Source organism: Eulemur rufifrons, chromosome 10 (genome assembly GCF_041146395.1).
Source record: "Eulemur rufifrons isolate Redbay chromosome 10, OSU_ERuf_1, whole genome shotgun sequence".
NCBI classification, from domain to species: domain Eukaryota; kingdom Metazoa; phylum Chordata; class Mammalia; order Primates; family Lemuridae; genus Eulemur; species Eulemur rufifrons.
The window spans coordinates 10,760,354-10,786,851 of NC_090992.1; the positions used below are offsets into that span (position 1 = coordinate 10,760,354).

At 39.8% G+C, this 26,498-nt stretch overlaps 1 protein-coding gene across 4 annotated transcripts in view; it reads right to left on the reverse strand.

Moving 5' to 3' along the window:
• Window positions 1–26,498, reverse strand: part of PRELID2 (PRELI domain containing 2) — a 69,137-nt gene that overhangs the window by 5,182 nt on the left and 37,457 nt on the right. For all 4 annotated transcript variants that reach the window (XM_069484160.1, XM_069484161.1, XM_069484158.1 and 1 more), the window contains one exon: window positions 1,630–1,699. In XM_069484160.1, coding sequence (XP_069340261.1) covers window positions 1,640–1,699 — 60 coding nt within the window. In that variant the 3' untranslated portion in view covers window positions 1,630–1,639. The remainder of the gene's footprint in view (window positions 1–1,629; window positions 1,700–26,498) is intronic.

Sequence of the window (26,498 nt, forward strand, 5' to 3'; positions counted from 1 at the left end):
GACCACACCTGGGAATTCGTTAGAAACACAAATGCTCAGGCCAAACCTCAGACCTACTGAACCAGAACTCTGCCAGTGGGACCCACCAATCTGTGTTTAACAAATCTTCTAGATGACTCTGATGCTTACTGAAGTTTGAAAACCACGATTTTGAAGTTTGAAAACCAATAGGAACGTACCTTTCTCATGGCAGTGGAGGCCCCTCATTCCCTCATTCAACTTGGAGATCCAACCCCCAGGATGAAATGGGATCTGTGCCCAGGTGCACAAGCACAAGAGGTGCTTAGTGAGCCTCACAAATGTGCCAGCTTAGAAAAGCAGGGAGATGCGGCCAAATTCGTCTCTACAATTTTTTAAGGAACAGGGTGGATGTAGGAGTAAACCATATTTAGATTCAACATTTTATGAGTACCTGCCATGTGCTGTGCCTATGCTAAATGAAATTGTCTTGTTTCGCCTTTCTAGCAATAAGGAAATCTGTTAATATGTGTTAGGTATACAGAGGCTTATTATTAATCAGAATGGAGTCCAACCTGCAAACAAGCAGAACGCTTTACAATTCTTCAGCTGATGTTCATTCGCAGGCGTGGCCAGCATGCTTGGAATGCTAAGGTACTTGCATATGAATGTTCCTTTTGCTGCTTCTTTGGTTAATTACACTCAAACTGTGTTGTACACCACAATTAGAATACCAGGGTGCTTACACAAAACCAAGTGTAGTATACTTTTAAGCTTACATAAGAAAATCTGAGATAATTCTAAATTATCCAAGTAATGTTTGCTTTGTAATATCTATAGGACTCAGGTCCCCTCTCAGATGTTAAAAACCTAAGTCCTATAAATATTGTACGATGTAAAACCATCATATTTATTTGGGGCTTTGATTGTCTCTTAAATAACTTTCTCCTGCCCTCTCTGCTATAAAGACCATTCTCATTGATGCAAACAATAGAAATTGGAGGGGAGGGGGTAAGTTCTGAAGTCCCCTGGTACATGTTAACCCTACACCATTTCCCCTGAACTAGACGTGGCACATGCTTCAGCCCAATCACTGTCTTGTTTCCATCCTGTGCCCAAGGCAGACATTGCTAATCAATCAAGGCACTCCTACCCAGAGCCTAAGAGTTATTCTCAAGGCCTCAGAATCTTCAATAGCGTTTTAGGCAGTCACCCCCAATCAGTGGAAGCATATATGACTAATAAGATATATTTGTTTCACTGGCCAATCAACATGTCTCTTTTTTGTTTTCCTTCCTGCTCCAATTACAGTTTTAAATCCCTCTTTTGACTGTTCTCAGAACACTCACGTTAAGCTTCAGTTAATCTGAGCTACAGTCCTTACAAATCTACGCCACCTCGAGGGCCCCAATCATGACAGATTGTGCTGAGCTGTTTTAACAATTTGAATGCAGTTGTAACCCAGCACGTAATACAAAACTGCTCTGAAAATCAAAGAACCAAGTAAATAAAGGTACTGAAGAGATAAAACACCTGCGAAATGGCATTCTGTGCCTATAATTCGGAAATGTACGGCATGAATAGCCCAAGGAGGCTAATGCAGAACACCAGGCTTATAAGCATGAAAACACGGCTTGAGTAAATAATTCTGACTCCGCTCGTGGTACTCACTGATGGTTCTTTATTCAGCTAAGGGGGCACCACACTGTTCCTTTAGCAGCATCTCCATGATTCTAATTCCCTATAACGAGAAGAAAGAAAAATCAAAATGCCGTATTTCACAGACAAGCACTTTTACATTTATCAAAACCTTTTCCCTTCAAGGAATCCAGGTCATGGCCATATATTCATTTCAGAAAAGTAGGCGTATAGTCATACCTTACATTTTTATAATTTGCTACTCAGCAATTTCACATACATAATCTCCACATGTGCTCAAGAAGGTAGGCAGAGCAGAGTTTAGGATCTCCATTTTAATTTTTTTTTTATTTCACCATATTACGGGGGTACAAATGTTTACATTACATATATTGCCTTTGTCCCACCTGAGTCAGAGCTTCAAGTGTGTCCATCCCCCAGAGGTGCGCACCACACCCATTAGGTGTAAACATATCCTTCCCCTCCTCCCTCTCCTGCCTACCCAACACCTGATGAATGTTACTACTATATGTGCACATAAGTGTCAATAAATTAATACCAATTTGATGGTGAGTACACGTGGTGCTTGTTTTTCCATTCTTAGGATACTTCACTTAGTAGAATGGGCTCCAGCTCTACCCAGGATAATAAAAGAGGTGCTAGATCACCATTGTTTTTGTGGCTGAGTAGAACTCCATGGTATACATATGCCACATTTTATTAATCCACTCATGTATTGATGGGCACTTGGATTGTTTCCACATCTTTGCAATTGTGAACTGTGCTGCTATAAACATTCTAGTGCAGATGTCTTTTTGATAGAATGTCTTTTTTTGGGGGGGGAGGAGGTAGATGCCCAGTAATAAGATTGCTGGATCAAACGGTAGTTCTACTTTTAGCTCTTTGAAGTATCTCCATATTATTTTCCATAGAGGTTGTACCAGTTTGCAGTCCCACCAGCAGTGTATGAGTGTTCCTATCTCTCCTCATCCACACCAACATTTATTGTTTTGGGACCTTTTGATAAAAGCCATTCTCACCAGAGTTAAGTGATATCTCATTGTGGTTTTGATTTGCATTTTCCTGATGATTAGAGAGGCTGAGTATTTTTTCGTATGTTTGTAGGATCTCCATTTTAACCACAAGAAAACAGCCCAAGAGAAGTTAAGTAACTTCTTAAAAGTGGCCCAGCTGCTAAGTGGCCTTGCCAGAGCTGGAATGATAATGACAATAGTTAACATTCATTGAACACTTATAGATGTGCTAGCTTTACTGCTAGGGGTCATGTGCATTACCTTGGGTAGTGGGTCCTGTGGTTCCCCACTGAGATCCCCTCCAGGACTCCAGGATTCCTTCCCCCTCCTAGGACTGTGGGCTGCGGCTGGCACACAGCCACCCTCAGCCAAAAAGAGCTGCCTTACCTGAGGTCATGTCCCTTTTCCAGGGGCAGCCCAGATCCAGTGCATATAGGGGTATAAAGACTTGGCCCCTTCCCTGTATTGGGGACACCTCCACAGCTCCCCGTGGGATCAGCTGAGACCTTTATTGCATGCAACTGCATCATAGTTCAGCATCACTTTCTCCTAATCCTGCTTCCCACAGCCTGTCATGAGAGCTGTTGCTGAGAGCTCTCTCCAATAGCCTCTGCATGCAAATCTCTGTCTCTGAGTTTGCATCCCCAGAGCCGACCTAGGACATCTTGTTTAATATACACAAAACCTCCAAACGAGTATTATTCTTACTCCCGTTTTACTGATGAGGAAACAGAGACTCAAAGAGGTTTCAGTAATTTGCCCCAAATTATGCAGCGATTGAAGTACCAAGGCCAGGGCAAGAGCACAGGCACCCTGTTCCGTCTCACAGGCACCTGTTACCTTCTCGCAATGCTCACCCCACTACTTTCCATACCAACCTGTCTACGCACACACCGTGCTCAGTAAAATTCCACCCTGGCGGAAAGAAGAAAGTAGAAATGCCTTTCCTCCTTAAGGACAAGTTCTGCAGACCAGAAGATAATCCTTCAGATGGGAAGACAGGGTTATAATGTAATTATAAACTAGGGTCTTAAGGATGTCAAAGCTGGGGCCAGCGGAAAGGGACCTGCTATTCTCAGAAAGTGAAAAGTAATTTGGAGAGAACAATTATGACTTAAAATATAGGTCCTCAGACCCCTCCCAGGAAGATTCTGATTTCACAGGATTCAAGCAGGCCCCAGAGTTCTATACCTTTAACAAGCACTCATGTGATTCTCTTATGATCAGGCTGGGCTGGGAACTGCTAAATGGGCCTACAGCATGTGAAAGTTGTCAGAATCAAAATGGAGTCACTTGTGTTAAACCAAAAAAAAAAAGTCCCTGATCAACAGAGCCAGGGAAGGGCACAAAGAGACACTTTTCATGCCTATATGCCTGATAACAAAAACTATCACAAAAGACTCTTACAAAAACCACAAACTTGCACCAAGGCCACTGTGACCATACACAAAAAATACTTCTACAAGGACATCTGCGCCCTGTCCAACCTTGGATTGGTTGTTATTGATCCTTATAGCCAAGGATAATCATCTCAAAACAACCATGTAATCCTCCTCATTTTTTCTTTACAAACCTTTGCCTTTCTTTACCCCCCTGAATATGCACATAGCTTATTATGGCACTTGTATTCCACTGTAATGCCTGTTCCCAAATAAATATCGTTTCCTTTCAGAGAGCTTCTCTCTGTCTGTTATTTGGGTTGACAAGGAGAAAGGCAAGGACTTCCTACTTGGGGTGTATCTTCCATCCGAGGGATGGAGAGAGAGGGTCATCAAAGACATTGTTAGAGAATACAATAAAATATACTTAACACCAAGTAGATAGAACAAAATTAATGTTTCCTTAAGGATTCAGAAGGTCCTTCAGATTCTGCCTGGTGATCACCACAAATACTGTCCCTATATTAAAGAAAGCTAAGTAGCAGGGAGTGCTGGCTAAACCTCTGTAGGACCAGGAGCACCATTATAGAGCCAGGAGACCTGGGTTCTAGTCACAGCTCCACCCATCGTTCTGCTGGGTGCCTTAGACTGATCACTTTTACCAAAAAGTAACTTAGACTACAGAGGTCAAGGGCCTGCAAGGAGACTGGATCAGTGTTTTCTATACTACCCTCAAGCCCTACCACTGATTCCATCAGAAATTCCAGGGCGGAGACCTAGAATCTTTACATCGATAACATATCTCATATGATTGTGAAGCATGACTAGTTCACTTACTAGAATTTGTAAATAGCAGCTTTACATCACCTGGAACTCTGACAGTGTAGCAATTGATAAAAGAGGTTCTCCTCAATCATTTCTGCAGATATATTGTACTCTTATAGCTCTTCTTTTAAAGAACTGGGGGAAAAAGAGGCAGGCGCAAGAGAGGAAACAACTAGTGCAATGAAATTTAACTGAATTAACGTAAGACCTGGATTATGTTCATGTCTGTTCTACTCATTCAACAACAGATCCAGTTAAATATTTATTATGCACCTACTATGTGCTCTGGAGACTAAGTGAGGAACAAACAAGATAAAGTCCCTGCCCTCATGGAGCTTACAGTCTAGTGGATTCCAGGGAGTTTTCATTGCCGTGTTTCAATTTTTTGTTTCAACAAACTCCTGGGAAATAATTAAATTGTCCTCCTATTTTAAGGAAAAATAAAACCCACCACATTAATTCCCTTTCAAGTTTCTTTTTGCAGAGTAGGTCCATAAAAATGGTACGACTTTAAAACAAGAAAAGCGCACTCCTTCCCTAGGAAGTGAGAGCCTGTGAACTCTCCCATCCATCTAAATGAAGACCACCACCACTTACTGAGTTGAACACTAACTGACATAAGTGAAGACTCTGAGGTTTGCCTTGGGGATTGAAAGACATTATTTATTGAATCAATTATGTTCACAAGGTGACAGCTGATTTTTCTTTTTTTCCCCCTCTCTCTCATATCACTTTAGCCTTTTTAGGGCAGAACGGTTAGAAATAAATAGAAGGTAGAGAATGGGGGAGGGAGAGAGGCCTATAAAGTGAATAAAAAGAAATAAATAAATAAAAACTAACAGTCATTATTTAGTTCCTCTCTTTGGTATGGAAGGATCAAATCAAAGTCCAATCGATAGAGTCCTTTCAAGTAAAGTTCCAACACTTAAATCTCAACCCACAGGAGATCAGGCTTAAAGAGGCTAAATTGACACCACTTATCACACAATGATGCCTGAAATGCAGAACAAACATTAAGTGGATGTACCTTTATAGATACGGCTTAAAAGCATCTCGGACTGACAAACCATAAACCAGCTTGATTTTATTACTTCTTTTCCCTCTGAGATTTTTTTTTTCCTCTCTTGCTAGGCTATCTTTCTGTATGTGCCAACATACAGATAAGTGAGCTACCTGGCAGTCTCATTTCCCTAATACCAGAGCTGTGCCGGGCAGATGCAGCCCCACAAAGGAGTCTCAGGGTCTTTCAGATTCAAAACATCTCACAAATTCCCCACTCTAAGAGTCTCTGAGAAATAGCTGACTATTAATGAAAACACAAAACTTGTCTTAGAGGAGCAGAAATAAGTTGGGACTAAAGGTAGCTAAATCCAGGCAGTATATTTATGTTATTATCAAACTGATGCTTCCCTGAGAAGCTCTGAGTTACCTAGGAGCCTCTAAAGAGAGTAATATTAGACCTTACAAAGATTAAAATATTCCAAAGCAGGTCTCAAAAGGCACATCTATGGAGAGCTCTTAACAAAAGAGAATTGCTCGCTTAATTATCACAGCGATAAAAGGTTGGTATAAAAGACCCCGCTGGAAATGTTTTCTCATGGGTCATGGCTTTGGAGCAAACACGATAAACAGGATCCGTGTCCACTGTGTGTGAGGGACTGCACGGAAGCTGTGGGGAACAGGGCTGCAGATTAAGACGTGAAGCCTCTACTCAAAGGGTCATTGGTCTCTTCAGAGGAAACAAGGAATGAAAAGCAATGAAAGGCAGGACAGCCTCTGAGAAGCGCTACGACTTTTTAAAGAATGAAAGTGTAGCCACGCACCACTGAATGACATTTTGGTCAACAACAGACCCCATATAAAACGATGTTCCCATAGGATAATAATGGAGCTGTAACATGCCTATCACTTAGGGATGTTGTAGCCACCATAACGTCGTAGTGCCACAGGTCACTGACATGTTTGTGGTCATGCTGGTGTCAACAAACCTGCTCCATTGCCCATCGTATAAAAGCCCAGCACCCACAGTTATGTACAGCACATAATGCCTGATGGTGATGATAAACGACCACATTGCTGGGTTATGTATTTACTGTACTATCCTTTTTATTGTTATTTTAGAGTACACTTCTTCTGCCTAGTAAGAAAAAAATCTAACTGTAAAACAGCCTCAGGCAAGTCCTTTAGGAGGTATCCAGAAGAAGGCATTGTTGTCACGGGAGACGACAGCTGTGTACTGTTTTACCGTCCCCGAAGACCTTCCAGTGGGACAAGATGTGGAGGTGGAAGACAGTGATACTGATGATCCTGACCCTGCGCAGGCCCAGGCTAATGTGTCTGGGTCTTAGCTTTCAACAAAAGGTTTAAAAAGTAAAAATAAAAAATTTTAAATATAGAAAAAAAAAACTTATGGATAGGGATGTAAACAAAATATTTTTGTACAATTATACAATGTGTGTGTGTTTTAAGCTAAGTGTTATTAGAAAAGAGTCAAAAGCTAAAAAAAATTAAAAAGTTTATAAAGTAAAAAAATTATAGCAAGCTAAGGTCAATTTATTATTGAAGAAAGAAAAATATTTTGATCAACTTAGTGTAGCCTATGTGTACAGTATTTGTAAAGTCCACAGTAGCGTAAAGTCCTAGCCCTTCACATTCACTCACCACTCACTGACTCACCCAGAGCAACTTCCAGTCCTGCCAGCTCCACTCACGGTACACGCCCTGTACAGGTACACAGGTGCACCATTTTTTATCTTTTATACAGTACTTTTACTGTACCTTTTCTATGTTTAGATACACAGATACTTGTCACTATCAATACTTAGGTGCTAGAATTACCTACAGGATTCAGGACAGTAATATGCTGTACAGCAGCAGCATCCAAACTTTTTGACACCAGGGACCGGTTTCATGGAAGACAGTTTCTCCACAGACAGGGTGGGGTGAGGGATTGGGGGGTGGGAGGGGCGTTGCCATCTCGGCTCCACCTCAGATCATCAGGAGTTGGATTCTCACGGGGAGAGCGCAACCTGGATCCCTCACAAGCGCAGTCTGCAGTGGGTTCGCGCTCCTGTGACCGTCTGATGCCACAGCCGATCTGACGGAGGGCAGGGCTCGGGCAGTGATGCGAGCATGGGGAGCGGCTGGGGTGCCGCTGGGGCTTCGCTAGCTCGCCTGCCGCGGGCCTCCTGCTGTGCTGCCAGGTTCCAGTCCGCAGCCCGGCCCGGGCTGGGGACCAGCTGTACAGGGTTGTAGCCCAGGAGCAACAGGCTACACCATGTATCCTAGGGGTGTGGGATGCTGTACCATCCAGGTTTGTGTAAGTGCACTCCGTGAGGTTTGCACAATGACAAAATCACCTAAGGACACGTTTCTCAGAAGATATCGTCGTGTTAAGTGACTGTATAATGGAAGAAAGGAAGTAGAGACGAACGTTGCTGGAAGGGAGGACTTGCAGAAGCCGCTGGAAGAGAAGGGATTTGAGTAAGACTCAAAGTCTGGTCATGAGTGGGACATAGAGCTGAAGGGAAAGAACAAGCAGAGGGAGGCTTAAGAAAAGGCATGGGGGTGGGAAAGACACGGGAGGGAGGGAGGCAGGGATCTGCATTCAGTTTTCTCATCAAAAGGTAAGAGAAACACTGTGAACAACGTTTCCAGGAAGAGACCTTTTATCACAGGAAAGCATCTTTTAATCTGACGCTGTCCAATGCATAACATGGTGGAAGGCATCACACAGAGAGGGTGCACAAGGGAGCAAGAGATCCAACTTGCCGCTTCAAGCCCTTTCCTAATCAGCATTAATCCATTCATGGGGCTGGAGCCCTCCTGCCCTAAACACTTCTCATTAGGTCCCACCTCGCAACACTGTTGCGTTGAGGATTAAGTTCCCAACACATGCTCTTTGGAGGACTCGTTCAAACCATAGTAGGTACACAGCAAGAGCTTTTCTTCCCTTCCCTCCTACGTTCCAAAAGCCTGATAAATAAATCAGAGATTTTGCTCCCAAACAAAATGGCATGAATCTTAATATATGAATCAATATCTAATCAAATCTACAAATTATTTTAAATACAATGTTTTTCAATTAAGAATAGCCTGATAGAATGTATGGCTCCAATATAATTTTCCCATAGTAGCTAATAAACTCTTGAGTAAGATTCGTTTTTATTTTTATAAGTAACCCAAAATCTTTAGATGTGACTGCAGAACATTAAACTGATACAATGATTCAGATGTCTTCACTTCACATTATAAAGTTTTCTCTCTCCTTAAGGAGAATATTTAATTCTGACAATTTTTAATGGAAAAGAATATAACCCAGAGTAATAAAATCTAAAAACTGCCAAGGTCCTTATAGTATCTAGTCTAAATACAAAACTCGCAGTCAAGAACTGAGAGTGGGCCATCTGATTTAAAGAGATGTCCTGTGATCAAATATCAGAATGAAAGACTGATTATAAAATCATTTCCATATTGCCAATTTTCAATAAACCTTGACCTGACCTGAACATTTAAGTCATTAGTGTTTTTCTATTTATAAAGCTACTCCCTGCACCCTCGAATGTGGTTGAATTAGTTTGTTTTCATTTTGAACTGTTTAAAATGTGACATGTGTATAATTTTATTTTTCCTGACTTAGATTTCATGCAAAATATGTGTTGCTCTCTCCACTAATCAAGGCCAGCCTCTCCCCTAGTGCCACGCACCATCCATGACATTTCTGACAGTTCATCATCTATTATCTGCTTAAAAACCTCCATTCATGGGACACTTACTACTCCTTATTTCATCTGTGTTAGTCCTAATTATGGGACAACTTTTCCTTCCACTGAAGCAGGAGTGCTTCAGTGCCTTGCACCAGGGGGTCCCAGTGCCAACTCCTATACTCTTAACTGTGCGCAACTGAAAAACAACAAAGTTTCCATCATTTCCCCCTTTATCAGCTATTTTTTCACTATTCATCAGACTTAAGCTCGGTCATAATTTCCTCATTTCTTACCTATTCTGAGAGGTAAATGGTGAGCAGCATGCTTGTACATTTTATCAACAAATTGTCTCCAACAGAATAAATAAATCCAACAGATGCCCAGATAATTCCCCTTTCATGTTTTATCTCCACCCTTCTCCTTCTCCCAGATTCATGCAATTCTGTAAGTCGATGATCTTCTCTACATGCTGGGCCAATCTATTGTGTCTTCAAACCAGGTATTTCCTTTGAACAAAACAGAATTTTCCAAAGCCATATTTCAGACAAAAAAAAACACCTCACCAAATCTCAACAATGTTGAGGCTAGTAAGTTATTATGGGCTTACTACATGCCAGGGCTTTACCTACATTATCTCAAAGACCTCTACTTGGCTGTGCTGAGCACCTTATATGCCTTGTCTCTTTTAACCCTCACACCTAACCTACAAGTCAGTCACCTGAACACAGTGAAACCCAGCTAGGTTAAGAAACTTCACCAAAGGCACCCAGTTAGTAAGTAGCACAATCCACATTCACACCCAGATTTTTGTAACTGAGCCCTCAGTATACTACCTCCTTGAAAAGGTGTGTCTATAGAGTTCCCTTCTCAAATTACCAAAAAAGGACACATTACTTTAGGCATAATCCTTCCTGCCATACAGAAGTCGTTTCCATCTATATCTGGGTGGTTTTAATTTTATAAATTTAGAAGAGGCAGAGTGTGATCAAAACACGTATATAATAGTTCTTGAAATTAACTTAAGGAAAAAAAGCACTTTACCACATCTCCAAATGCATTTTTTTCTCCTGTTAATACTAAGTGAAGCTCCTTCATGTACTCTGGAGAAGTTAGAGGAAAAATACGTCCATAAGAAGCATTTATTTCAATATAATATCTGCCAAATAGAATTCCTTGGTCAACTGTCTAACGCCAACCTGGAAGCACTTCACTTCCTACTAAAAGCCTTTCAGTACTGAACATGGTCATCATTTCTTGGGGACAAAACCTCCAGTGGGTGAATGAGGTACAGAGTTATGACTTACACATGGAGTGCTGTAATTAACAATAGCAACATAAATATGATGGCTTGCCTTCACTCCTCATCCTTTGCATTAGCTACAGAGTGGCAGAACAGTAAGTCCATGGCAAATTGAATAAGTGACATTTGCTTTTTAATTCCATGAATTTAACATTACAAATTAAGAAGAGAAATCAGAACAAAAGCTACATAGAGGAAAGTTACTAAATGATTAAAAAATAAAATCTCTGTATACAGATAGGCTAAAGTTAAATCATCTTTTTGTTGGTTTTGGTTTTTGTTTTTGACTCTGTTGTCTGGGCTAGAGTGCATAGCTCACTGTAACCTCAAACTCCTGGGCTCAACCAATCCACCTGCCTCAGTCTCCCACATAGCTGGGACCATGGGCACGCACCACCATATCTAGCTACTGTTTTAATGTTTTGTAGAGACAGGGTCTCACTATGTTGCTCAGGCTGGTCTTGAACTCCTGGCCTCAAGCGATCCTCCTGCCTTGGCCTCCTAAAGTGCTAGGATTATAGGCGTGACTCATTGCACCCGGCCTCTGCTGTTTTTAAGTCAACTATCTGCAAAGGAAAAATGCCTTATAGTACTTATAAGTAGCCCCGCCCACCCTTATCTGTGGTTTTGCTTTCTGGGGTTTCAGTTACCCACAACCAACTGACGTGCAAAAATATTTAAAAGAAAATTCCAGAAATAAACAATTCAGAAGTTTTAAATTGCACAGCATTTTGAGTAGCGTGATGAAATCTGCCATCCGGGAAAGTGAATTATCGCTTTGTCCAGCGTATCCATGCTGAGACACTACCTGCCTGTTAGTCGCTTAGTAGCCGTCTGGGTTATCAGACCAACTGTTGAGGGATCATCATGGTATCACAGTGCTTGTGTTCAAGTAACCCTTATATTACTTCGTAATGGCCCCAAAGTGCAAGAGTAATGATGCCAGCAATTCATATATGCCAAAGAGAAGCTGTAAGTGAAAAGTTCTCAAGAAGAGAAAAAAAAAAAATCATATGTTAGGTTGCTAAGATCTACAGGAAGAATTAATCTTCTATCCATGAAATTGTGAAGAAGAAAAAGGAAATTCATGCATAGTATGATATATACAGAGTTCAAAACTATCTGTGGTTTCAGGCATCCACTGGGGGGTCTTGGAACATATCCCCTGTGGATAAGGGGGGACTACTGTAGATACAAATGTTCTTTAAAACTTCCAAACCCCCTCATAAACTGGTAAGGGGAAAGAAGAGACTGAAGAAATACACATCATCACATGGCTGATACTTTCAAAAAGACATTCTACTATTTCAGTTGCCAACTAAATAGGAATGTTATTGGTTAATCCCTAAGATCATAGTCTTTGTATTGTTTGTTCTAGGTACTCCTACATGATTAATAACTCCATGTTCTACATCTACCAGCTGTCTTTAATGTTAAACAATCCAAAAAAGATATCTTCCCTTCAATAAAAAACCTAAGGCTTATAAAAAATACATCCATATACACTTCATTCGGTGAACTGCAAGGCTGGGATTCCTTTTAAAACCCAAGTGCTGCAAGCAATTCTGGCTCTCGTTTGGAGACTGATGCAAAATCCTTAAGACTGAGGGACAGCTCTGATTCACACCTTGTTTGGAATTTAGTCAACAGATTCAGGTTGTCTAGGAAATAATTTGTTGCCCCGGCTTAAGTAAACAGTAAGCTGCTGGGAAAGTAAATGAGGGGGAATTTTCAGTATTTTAAAGTCATGTAGCCTCATCAGTAAATGCTCAGGCGAAGTGTCCGACTGCCCAGTTTGAATCTGGGTTCTACCACTCACCACCTGTGTCATCTTGGGCAAGTCAACTCATCTCTCTGTTCCTCCTCATCTATACAATGATAATGGTAGTACTCACCACAGAGAATTGCTCAGCAAACTGCATGAGGTTAATACATGCAACACACTCAGGATGATGCCTGCGGCATAGAAAGTGCTCAAAAAATATTACCTGCTATTATTACCTTTCCTATTAACACTGTGTTGGATAAGAAGTTCCTCTGCTTTTAAGACTATTGTTAAAAGATAATAGAATGAAAATATAAAAGAAGTCTTATCACTTTTGGAAAACAGTATTGTAATACATTCGTTTGTTCATTAATTCAATAAATATTTATTAAGCACTGACGATGTGCTAGGCATTAAGGATAAAGTGGTGTGCTCTATATAGAAGCCCATCTTTCAGTGAGAGAGACAAGGAATACATTCAAAGAATCAAGAAAATAGTCACATACAGATAAGAGCACTTCAAGGAATCTTTTCTAAGGCAATGGCACAAAATATGAAAGGCTCTATGTGTAAAGATGTTTCATATGGTGTCATTTACAATGGTCAAAGCTGGAAATAACCTCAATGCTCAACACTAAAGAAAGGGTGAAATAAAGTATCATATAACTATTTAATGAAATATTATGCAGTCATTAAAGCGATGGCTTTGAACTTCATGTAGTTACTGTGAAAGGCATTTGTTATAAAATATTACTTGAAAAAACCAAGAAATGAAATTTTACTAGTACTGTAATTATGACTGTCTTTGAAATCTGCATATAAAAGACCAGAAGGAAATATGCCAATTTGGGTTATAACAGAAAGATAATAATTATCATTTATAAAGTATTTATTGTGTGCCAAGGACTTTTAAGCACTCCTTTACATTATCTCCTGTAATTCTCATACTCAGAAGTTACATAGTATTATTCACATTTCACCCAGAGAAGGTTAAGTTTGTCCTTACCCTCTGAGGGAGGGCACTATGATTTAAACCCACAATGAGTTGATTCCAAAGACGGATTCATCGTAACCACTAACCATTTGTCTATAATGTCATAATGGGAAAAATAAGTTTTTGCCTTTTAACTTCCTTGTATTTTGCTTTTTAAATAATGTTAACAATAACAACGGATAATTTGTTGTGTGCCGAGTCCTATCCTAAGTGTTTATGTATATAACTCATTCACTCCTCAGAAATACTTTATGAAGTAGATTCCAATATTATCCTCATTTTGCAGATGAGAAAAATGAGACATAGAAAATTAAGTGGCTCATCCAAAGTCACATGACTGGTCAGGGCAGGGTATTCTGCTGGTTTCAAAGGGAGCTGAGACAAAAGAACATAAATGGCTCTACTGGAAATATAATCTAAAATATTTTTGTGCAGGTAGTACCTTTCAAAACATTTTAAAATAAGGTATTTTTTAAATTTTGTTTAAATAAAAGAATCTGTTTAGAAGGAGTGAGGTATTTTTTTTTTTAATTTGAACTATTCCAACATAGCAAGAAGTTTGGAGAATAATAAGAAAACCAGTAGGTTTTAACAAATGCCCATGTTTTTAAAAACAACAAAAGGCCACTGATGGAGAAAATTTTTAACTGTATCCTTTAAATTCTACTTAAACTGGGAATCAATATGAAGAGTTACTTAATTCTCAAAAAACCATCATTTTCCTTTGCTAAGGAAATTCAGAGGAAAGTAGGAAAAGTTTAGATAGAATCTAACTTTTCTAGAAGAAAGCTAGCCAAGGAATAAAGGGTCACATCCCAGACAGCAAGTGGGATTCAAAAAAAAACTAAGAGTGACAAAGAAATATCGCTCCAACAAATCCGGATTCGCTAGACCCAGTGCTTCTTTTTCCCTAACAACAGGCAGACACCACAGCCTCCTCCCCATCACCCTCCTGGGTCTCTGCCTGCTGCCCAAGTCCCACAAACGGTGGGCCCTACAAAAGGGGTCCTTCGGGAAGAGATGCGATTCGACCTTAGAGTGAGGAGTGAGTATAAAAAATCACCATAGGCAAAGCAAGGAAGAAGGCTCCAGGGGGACCGCTGGACACCTCAGAGAGCTCAGCAGCACTTCATTAGCAGGCTGCAGGGCTTGAGCACACAAATGCAGTTTAACTGCTGGATGTACCCTTAAGAAATGAAATTACCTTTCCAACTCAAGTAGTTCTACCCAGAATTCTGTCTAAACCCCTGAGCTGAGATGCCTGACTGACATTTTCCTGCTCTTTCTGGTCAAACTCAAAGCCTTAATTTAACACAAAGAGCCTAGCTGAATCCAAGCCCAATACTACAAGTAATGATACCTTTGATCCACAACAGATTTGAACCTCAAAGGCACTTAGTCCACAAAATGTGCAGACGCCGCCTCTATTTTTCCTTTTTTCTTTTTGGTATTTCAACGCAGCCTGGCCAGAGCTGCTTCAACTTTCAATTCTGTGCTGCCTTAGGTTTGCACCAGGCGCATAAAGATTTATGGCAGCCACAAATTCCTATTTTCTCGTTGTCTTTGTCTTTGAATTTAGCACAACACAGTGAGAAACAGGCTCAGAAAACGAATAGATTGGTTGGGAGAACACAGCTCCCAAATTTCTAAAGATACCCGGTTGGGTAAGAGAGTAGAGGAACACTAAGAAAGCAAGTATCACATTAAATGTTACGAAGACAAGGATGTTTTCTCTATAGTCTACCACGTGTCTACTTCAAGGTCACAGGGACACCCAATGCTGATGGAGACAGGTTCATGCATTTGTCTTGTCTCCTCGCTAAGCTCTTCGGGGGAAAGGATTCTGTCCTCCACAGCAGGGAGTCAAACAGCAGTTAAGAGGATGGGCTCTGAGGTTGGACCACCTGGATTCATGTTCCAGCTCTGCCACATTTTGGCTGATGACCTTGTACAAGTAATTAAACCTTTGTGTGCCTCTATTTTCTCATTTATAAAATGGAAAAGTGGAAATAACTACAGTCTCTCTTTCGGAGGATTATTGGAAGGACTAAATGTTCATAAAATAGTGCAGTGCTTGGCTCATGGTAAACACTCAGTAAATTGCAGCTGCTGTTATTATTATATCCAGTCTTCCCCAAGGTTTCCAGAATAGTCTGTTTACAGAAGGCACGGATTAAAAATAAGCCAACATAACTATTACTGGGCACCAATACCTCAAAGACCTACAAGTCTGCAATATGTAGTTTATTTAACTCATGTGTATAGGATTATAAAATGAAATTGTAACAACACTACCACATGCTTACCACCCCTTCTCCTAGCTAGTATTTTATAAAAGTATGTGTCTTATTTTGTAAAATTTTATTGCCACCTCAACCCTTGACCATCTACCTGTTAAATGAATTGTCTGATGCTCTCAGGTCCCATGTTAAACTACTGAATTTTTATGCAACGTTAAAGACCACTGTCACACACAAAAAAAATCTTGGTGGAGATTGGAAGAAAGGAGAGGATTTTTTTAAAAAGTCATACAATTTCAGAATTGAAAATGACCTACCCTGTCCAATCTGATTTTACAGAAAGATCTATCATTTTCTAGTCCAAGCACCATGGCCATTAAGAGTGGCCAAGACAGGGTCAGAGACTGACTCCTGGTTGGGTCAGCAGGCTCCTCACTGCACTGTGTGCAGACAACTTTCTCCCATCGTTACACGTGCAATGACAGCCACACACCTGGAACTCAGGAAACCCCTTTCTTTCCATTCGAGTAGGAGCTTAACTTCCCAAATTTCGCCCAGTTTCACAGAAGGCAAAGTCCCAGAATTTAGGAATTCCCGAAAGCTTTACCACTGAGCAAAGTCTATTACAACCCAGATGAATTCAAATGAGCCAGGGGAGGATTTTGGATTCCTAGGTCTCACAGTCAAAGGAAAGGCATTGATTTAAACTCAGTCGAAGGAACAAAAAACTATCACTTGCAGAATACTCATTTTCACTAAGCTGCTTTCCCTGCCAAAGCTATGTTTCATGGGACTAACACCCTAGAGGTAACAGTGGGAGCAGAGTTGATGGGGAGGGGGTGTGTAAGAAGATAGCAGCTACTATGATTTACCTGATATAGAAATGAGTTGTTAAAAATCAGAATCCTTGGTAATATTCTCAGGGTACCTAATGAATAAATATCAACTAAGTCAATCTATCTAGGCACTCAAGAGTGGGATTAAAAAGTATTATCAACAGACGTAAATTTGAGCTAGGAAATAAACCCTCTGGAACTGGAGAGAGAACATATTTCATCACTTCTTTCACATGGTTCAAGTAATGTAAAGAATCTCGAAAGAAATGTAAGTCTCCAAATATATAGTCAGCATACTATCACACTGGTGTTCTTATGTCATACTTGTGACTTTTACTTATTCTTTTGAAGACAGTTTTATTTGTTCTTTTCCTCTATCTTGAAATTATTGAGTTTTGAAATGCCTGCTGTTTTTTAGAGTTATGACTGCCCGTGTATGTGTGTACACTGGATATTTAATTCACAGATAACGGATTGAGCATCTCAGAGCAACTGGTCCGAGGTAACACAATATAAAAAGCCTTAAGGGGGACTGAGGTCAAACAACTAGTTAATGACAGAGTCATAAACTTTTAGTCATCTGGTGTCAGAAGACAGGAGCTAACAATTTTGCTTCTTTTTCACATCAATGCCACGAAGTAAGAATAACTAGTCCTCCTTCCCTAGAGATAAATGAAAGTTCTAAGATGTTAAGTCATTCATTCAAGTCACATGGCAAGAAAATTGGTGATATCTAGCACCAACTAGTGGTAGACACTATAAATTGGCAGAATTCTTTTGGAAGTAAACTTGGCAATATTCATCAAAGGTCTTAACCCAGGAAGCAACTAGAAATGTGCACAAGTATTTTTATTCAAGTATTTATTCAATATTATTTATAATCGTGAAAAAAGAGAAACTAACAATAAGAGCTAGTATGCCAGTGGAATATTATGCAGGCATCAAAAATCGTGTTTTCAAGGAATATGTAATGACACAGAAAAATGATCATAATATGCCCACAAATGAAAATATCTATATCGAAATATTAAATGTACATATACTGAGTGTTAGAATTATGAATGATTTTTATTTTCATTGTATTTTAATGAAAAACTGATAATGAATATTTAATACTTCTATAATTTTAAAAATGATAAATAAATTTGAAAAGAAACACCACAATTTTGCCCTATACTATTGTATATCTAAAATTTTTGTTCAGGTAAGTATTTAAAAGGCTGTTTACCTATAAAAATACACTTCCTCGCAGAGAATTTCTCTTAAAACTAACAATTATTGAGGTTTTACTATATGCCAGGCAAGTTTCACATATGTGACCTTACTTAATCCTTTAAAAACCCTCTGATATAGGACTATGATCATCACTCCATTTTAGAGAGAAAAAGTTGAGGGTCTGAGAGGTAAAATGTGACATCCAGGAAGTGAGAAACCCAGATCAGGGGCCGAGCACCCTTTCTCTAAAGCTTCACATGCAGTCCCTGTGTTAAACATACAGCCAAAACCTGGTTTCACACTGAATAATTTTTCTAAAGGCACGATATACTATGCTTTTAGCTCAGGAGGTGATACTGGCATATGGTTGTTAGGATGTCTATAATTTGCTTTAAAATATTTCAGCTCATGTAGCATAATATTATAGTGTGTGTATTAGTTCAAGCTATACAGCAGGTACAGTCAGCTGTCCTAATGTGGGCTTCACGCTCCAAGGGTTGTCTGTAAACATTCTAATTGGCAACCAGAAACTTCAGTTAAACACAAGAGGCTTTGATCATTAGCACAAGGAACATTGAAACTGTGAATTTCCATTGGTGAAATCAATGGCTTGTTAACTAGCATAATAGAGATTAGAAATGGACTCTCATTAATTCAATGAATAGGACTTAAGGTATGGGGATGAGCTCAAAATCCTAAAGATGCATCCATCCTTGCACCATCAGGATGTCAGTCTCTACATAGCAAGCCCATCTCCCTCCAACTTTAGGAATGGCACCCACAGTTTATGCCTAAATGGTCGTCCTATGGCCAGGCACAGAATCAGAAGGCTATGGGTGTCTGACAGTATCTGTAAAATAGCTGAATCCCGCCTTTGGAATATTGTCTGCTCTGCCTTCAGTGAACTGATGGTGAAATTCATGGTTAGAGCACCCAAAAGGATGGAGACTTAATTATTAAACTTACAGAACGGGCAAACTATTTTGTGCCTACTTGTAAATAAATGATTAATAAATGCCTGTATATGTTGCAGAAATTTTTCAAAAACCGATATTAAAGTTTCAGGGGTGCTGCTGACCCTCATCAACCACTAATTATTATCAATTCCCAAAAGAACTTTGTACCAAAAAAAACTTAACACTGTGCACACAACTTGGCATACGAATTGGCTTAAGTCAATGGCAGGCAGCTTCTGACATGGCTCCCAGTGACCCCCGCCTTCTGGTATTTGTGTCCTTATGTAATCTCTTTCCCTTGAGCGTGGGCTGCATCTGTGACTTGCTTCTAATGAGTAGAATACAGAAAAATAAAGGGATGTCAGTTACCAAAAAAAACCAAACATTGATATTTCACCTTCTAAAACTCTCTTGCCCTCTCACTCTCTTGCTGCCATGTTATGAGATTCTCTATAGAGAGGCCCATGTGATGAGGAACCAAGGGGAGGCCAGTTGAATCCCACCAGCAACCATGTGAGTGAGTCTGGCACTGAATCTTCCCCACTGAGCCTTCAGATGAGTTTGCAGCCCCAGCCAACACCTTGATTATATCCTTGTGAAACCCTAAAGCAGACCCAACTAAGCTATGCCCAGACTCCTGACCCACAGAAACAGAAAGAAAATAAATACGCATTATTTTAAGCTACAAGGTATTGTAAAATAATTTGTTGCACAGCAATAAATAACTAATACAGTTAGTTTGCAACAATGACACAACCAAATAGTAGCAAGGTTTTTTTTCAAATGCCCATTTGGACTACATATATAGTATCACCACTTTTTTCTTCAGTCCCAGGGAATTATCTTCCACTACTAAAATAGATTTTTGTAAGGCTAAAATAACAAGCACACACCCTAAGAAAGCAGCATGTTTAGATCTCTTCAGCTGTAGCATGTCTAGGCCAGACCTTCCACAAAGCGATGTTCAAATTGTTTGACTTGCCCACATTGTTTCAGTGACAAATATTTCACACTCTGTTGAATTCAATCTCTCTCTGCTTCGGCTTCCTGATCAACACAATAGGAATAATGACGGAACTAATAATGGGGCCTTGCCAAGAGAGTAGCTGAAATAACAAATTATTTTATCACACATTGAAAATATATTTCACAAACTTAAAAAAAAAAAAAAAAAAAAGACCTCTATGTGATTGCATAATGAGAGCTCTGCATTTCCACGGCATTTGTAGTACTCTCTAAGCACTCAGACAAACTGGGCTAAAAAAGGAACACTTGCATAACAGGATTGTTACCACCCATATTATTTCCTGAGCCTCTCCAGAAAAACTATTGAATTTGTAAGCAACTACGTAGAGGTTCACAAAAAAGTTCTTTGATTTGAGTTTGGAATTTTGAATTTGTTTTTGTTTTTGGAGGGGAGAGCTGGTTTTGCTTTGATTTGGAGAGGTGGAGGCAAAAACCCCAAAAGATAGCTGCACCCAGTGTGGTATAAGGCATGCTATCTCAACAGAGACAATATCAAAAAAAAGGTGAAAATTTCTTCTTGGAAGCTAAAAATATCTTAAACTTTCTATATGTAAATCAAGGACATAATACAGTACATAGATCATCAGTATATCTATCTATGTATTAAAATTTCATGGTGAGGAGAGCGATTAGGGGAAAAAAAGTCTAAAAAGGCTCCTTTGATGGGGGATGAAAATGGGGGAAAAAAAAAAAAAAAAGATTGAGAAACACTGACCTAGGAGAATCCCTCACAGAACTGGGGGCCACCTGCCAAGCTGTCCCACCCCAGGGAGCATTGGTGATCTCTGTTTTCTTCCCTTCGGATTCCTGAGGTCTGAGGTTCTGAGTTAACTCTGGCCTGGGTTCCTTCCAGCCACACTTCACACAATGGTTGGCAATTCCCCGAGGCTGGAGAAATGTGTATGAAGATTTTCATGTGTCCCAGCCTTCTACCAATCCCTACTTTCCTTCAGACCTTTCTCTTTGTTTCCTTGATCTGTTTTTTGAATATACTTGCTTACCTCAAGTCACCTTAAACTACATATTTAGCCTGCCTTGAGGTAAGTAAGTACTCATCCTTAGCATGTTTTTGGCACTTCCGACATCTCTTCTGTTGGCCATCATGAGTCAAAACTGTCCATGAGAACGTGAATTACGGCTGAGAGACAGACTACGGGAGAGTCAGGGGATGAGTGAATGCCTCTCAGATTGAGGAACATGCCCGTTGGTACCCTCACTAGTGTTCAATGGCTGAGACTGTAGTATATATACCACTCCTTCTTCTGTGCAGACTTGAGAAAAATACACAGTAATGGCACAGTCCCTTGCTGTCATGCACATAGACGGCCATCTCAAAAACTGCTGCTCACTCTCGCCACTTCTATTCAACATAGTCCTGAAAGTCCTAGCCAGAGCAATTAGGCAAGAGAAAGAAATAAAAGGCATTCAAATAAAAAGAGGAGAAGTAAAAATATGCCAACGACATGAGCTTATGTATTAAAAAAAAACTGCTAGAACTGGTAAACGAATTCAGTAAAGTTGCAGGATACAAAATCAACATACCAAAATCAGTAGCATTTCCATACACTGGCAACAAAATAGCCAAAAAAGAAATCAAGAAAACAATCCCATTTACAATAGCTACAGATACATACATTTAGGAATAAATTTATCAAAGAAGGTGTAAGATCTCTACATTAAAAAGTATAAAACATTGACAAAGAAATTGAAGACTCAAATAAATGGAATGCTATCCTATGTTCATGGTTTGAAAGAATTAATAGTCTATTGAAAGAATTAAAACGTCTATACTACCCAAAGTGATGTACATATTCAATATAATCCCTATCAAAATTCCAATGTCATTTTTCACACAGAAATAGAAAAAAAACAAGCCTAAAATTCACATGGAACTACAATAAATCTTAAATAGCTAAAGCAATCTTGAACAAAAAACAAATAAAAAAACAAAGCCGGAGTCATCACACTACCTGATTTCAAAATATATTACAAGCTACAGTAACCAAAACAGCACGGTACTGGCATAAAAACAGACACATCAACAAATGGAACAGAATAGAGAGCCCAGAAATGAACCTAGGCATTTAAAGTCAACTGATTTTCAATACAGTTGCCAAGACCAAACAATGGGGAAAAAAAGTTTCTTCAATAAATGGTGCTGGGAAAACTGGATATTCATACATAGAAGAATGTAATTGGACCCCTATTTCACACCATATGCAAAAATCAACACAAAATGGATTAAAGACTCAAACATAGACCTAAAACTATAAAACTACTAGAAGAAAACATAGAGGAAAAGCTCCATGACATTGGTCTGGGCAATGAATTTCTAGATTTGACCCCAAATGCAAAAACAGAAAAATAGGATTGCATCAAACTAAAAAGCTTCTGCATGGCAAAGGAAATAATTAACAGAGTGATGAGACAACCTGTGGACTGGGAGAAGATATTTGCAAGCCACACATCTGATAAGGAATTAATATCCAAAATATATAAGAAACTCAAACAACTCTAAAGACAGAAAACAACTCATTTTAAAAATAGGCAAAGGACCTAAATAGTTATTTTTCAAAAGAAGACATACAAATGGCCAACAGGTATATGAAAAAATTCTGAACATCACTAATCACTAGGGAAATGCAAATTGAAACCACAATGAGATAGCACCTCATACTTATTAGAATGGCTGTTACCAAAAAGATGAAAGATAAGTGTTGGAGAGAATGCAGAGAAAAAGAAGCCCACGTACACTGTTGGTAGAAATGTAAATTAGTATAGTCATTATGGGTAACAGTATAGAGGTTCCTCAAAAACCTAAAAATAGAACTACCATATGATCCATCAATCCCACTTCTAAATACACATCCAAAGAATTTTAAATCGGTATGTCACTGTCTGCACTCCCATGTTCACTGCAGCACTATTTACAACAGCCACGATACAGAATCAACCTAAGTGTCCAACCACAGATCCCTGGATGAAGAAAATGTAGTATATACACAAAACATAATACTATTCAGCCTTAAAAAGAAGGAAATCTGTCATCTGTCATCCATGTGACAACATGGATGAACCTGGAGGACACTGTGCTAAGGGAAATAAGCCAGGCACAGAAAGACAAATACTGTATGTTCTCATTTCTATGCAGAATCTAAAAAAGTCAAACTGATAGAAGTAGAGAGTAGAAAGGGGGTGATCAGAGGCATGGGGTAGAGGAGGAGTATAGGAGATGTCAGTCAGTTAGACAGGAGGAATAAGCTTTCGAGATCTATTGCATAGCATGTTGACTATAGTTAACAATCATCGCTTTATAAATTTCAAAATTACCGAGAGTAAATTTCAAACGTTCTCACAACAAAAAATGATAAGTATGTGAAGTGACGGCTACGTTAATAAGCCTGACTTAATCATTCCACATTGCATACATATGTCAAAACATCACACTGTGTCCCATAAATAGAAAAAATTATAATTGGTCAATTAAAAATAAAAAATAAATTTTAAAAGAACAAAAATACTTTTAAGTGGTTCCTCAAAATGTTAAACATATAATTACCGTATAATTCAGCAATGTCATTTCTGCGTATACACCCAAAAGAAAGAAAAGCAGGAGCTCACAAATTTATATATCCATGTTCACAGCTACATTATTCACAATAGCAAAAAGGCAGAAGCTACTCAAGTATCCACCAATGGATGACTAGAAAAACAAAATATGATACATACCTGCAATGAAATAGGATTCACCCTTAAAAAGGAAGGGAATTCTGACATGTGCTACAATATAAATGAACCCTAAAAACATATGCTAAGTGAAATAAGGCAGTCACGAAAAGACAAATACTGTATGATTCCACTTATATGAGATGCCTAAAACAAGTCAAACTCACAGAGATGAAAAGGAGAATGGTGTTTTCCAGGGGCAGGGAGGTGAGTGGGATGGGCAGTTATTGTTTAATGCCTATGCAGTTCCTGTTGAGGAAAGTTGAATAAAGTTCTGGAGACAGATGGTGGCGACGATTTCACAGCAATGTGACTGTGCTAATACCAATGAAAAGGTTACCCCTTAAAAAGGTAAACTTGATGTTGTGTGTATTTCACAACATTAAAAAACTTTTAACATTCTTTTTTCATACAATGATGTTTTTTTAAAAAAATAGCACAATAAATCTGCAGTACATGGGAAAGTAGAAAAAAAGGATATGTCATTATGGTAGAAATGCCAGCTAAATACACCCTCTCAACCTGCATGGCACTCTGGAATTTAGGCTGTAGTCTGGATGACAGGGGTGGGGGATTCTGAAGGGAAGGGGACATTCGCTAGCCACTCAAAGCACTTTCAAGTAGCATGACCCCCCCCCCGCCCCCGCCATTCCTGTGGCCTGTTCCAAGTCCTTCCATTGTAACTGACTCCTTGTTCTTGCATCCCTCCGTCCTTACTGCACACACCACAGCGTCTCACTCTGGTTCTATCAAGCACATACACGTGCCCCATGCACGCAGCTGAAGTGCAGAGATCACAGATGCAGCACTGTGGTGTAGTGATCCAGAACACTCTGGAGTCAGACAAGCTTGGGTTCAAATCCCAGGTTCAGCACTTACTAACTCTGTGACCTTGGGACCTCAGTTTTCCTATGCTTAAAATGGGAATAACGATTCCTGTCTCATCGTATTGTTCAGAAAAGCAGATAAGGTAGGTAATGCATGCCAAGCACGGTGCTTGGCATCTACTAAGCTCTTGTAAGCACAGTTGTTATTTTAATACCTGTCTCAGCACTGATCACAGTGCTGACACTGAGCACCAAGCAGGGCTCCATAAATTTTCAGCCTCAGCAGGTGTTTATTCATTGTCTGTCATGCTTTCCGCCCTGAGCTAGATGTCCCAGAAGGAAAGCCGCTTCACGTGCAGTTTCCATCTTGTGAATTACATCTTACTCTTACTTGTGTCCCCAGCATCCTACTCAGTGCCTGGCACACAGCTGACACCCCAAAAGTGCTGGTGGAGTTGAACTTCTGAGTTTAAAATCCAGTTGTCTGTGCTGTATGTGTTCACAGGAGTTTGAGGGGAAAAATACATAAACCATGAAAAGAAAGTACGCTAAAGAAGCATGTGATTATGATGATTACAATTTTTAATTCTTAAAAACAAAGAGAACACGTTTTCTATATTTGACCTGTGCTCTTCAATTTACAGAAAGCTTTCAAACAGAACACAGTTTTCACACCTATCAGTGAGAATGCACTAAAATCCTCCTTTCACAGACAAATAAACTTGGGATCAGAGGGGCAAAGTGACTTTTAGTAGGTCCCAAAGGCGATCAGAGTGAGCTCGGGCTGTGGGTTCGGAACTGCTTCTATTTCAAGGACACGTGCGGACTGCACACCGGAGGGAAATGCCCATTCTCCTGCCCACAGCCTTCCATGCGAAAAGGAAAGTGGTGTCTGGTGTGTGGAAAGGCCCCCAGATCGCAAGTTGCCTCACAGTGATGAAGGGAGGAGAAAAAAGCCATTGAACAGGCCCCCAGAGGCACAGAAACACACATGAGCTCGGCTGCGGATCCATTTCAAAAGCCAATTTTTAATTTATAAACACAGAGATGTAAGGTTTGTAAGCACCTAGTTTTGCTTTTTCTAGCAAAAAAAATAAGTGTCAGATCCTTACCTTACCACTACTAAACAGACTCAGGGATAAAGTCCTAACGTGAAGATAAAGTCATCTAAACACCCTCTGGTGGCTTCCCAGAAGCCACGTGCGAGGCCCAGCTGGGAAGGCTTACTGGGAAGTCAGGCTGATACCGGAAAACATGACCACTTGGGTAAAAGCATGAACGGCTCCTAAAATTGAAAAGCTAATTAAACCTGGCCTCTTCAAAAAGAAAGAGCAAAGTCAGAAAAGGCAAGAGCTATCAGGAAAAATACAGTCTTACTTCTGAGCATAATAAATGAGTGAGAATAAAGAGGAATCACTTGAGTTTATCACTTTAAAAAGTTAAAGTCACCTAATTATTTCTACATATTACTCATCAGAAACCAATAGTGAAGCTCATTGTGCATTCTATTTCCTTGCTACTCGTTTATACATAAATGTGCTGCATTGACCAAGGTGCTATGGTTGGGGTAGGATTAGGATTAAGATTAATAAACCCCACTCTGCCATCAAGGAACATAGAATCGACTGTGGGTCCACGCCAGAAACCTTTGGCAGTATTTACTCCACCCACCACCCCTTTCTCTGAGAAGTGCCCCCAACCCTGATCCACATGGTCATCACAGGGGATAAGCCCCATTTCTACAGCCTGACTTGCACCCTTCTGGGGGTGATTGACCTATGGAAAGCTAACAAGAGTCTTTGGAAGGGCTCAAAGAATTTAGAAAGAAAAGAAGTAAGCAGCCAGTCTTTGTTCACCAGAATTCTATACAACATGTACACTTTGACAGTGGAGGCCCACATCCCTCTATACACCCTGGGGAGCAGAGAAAGCCAGAGCATAGAGAAAGAGAAGAATAAAACAGACACATAGTTTTACAGACAAGAGTTGAAGAAGGAATGCCACCTGGGTTTCTGGCAGCCTTCAGTTCCCAGGGCAGACCTTTCTGAAGCCTGCCAGCCTCACCACCCTTAC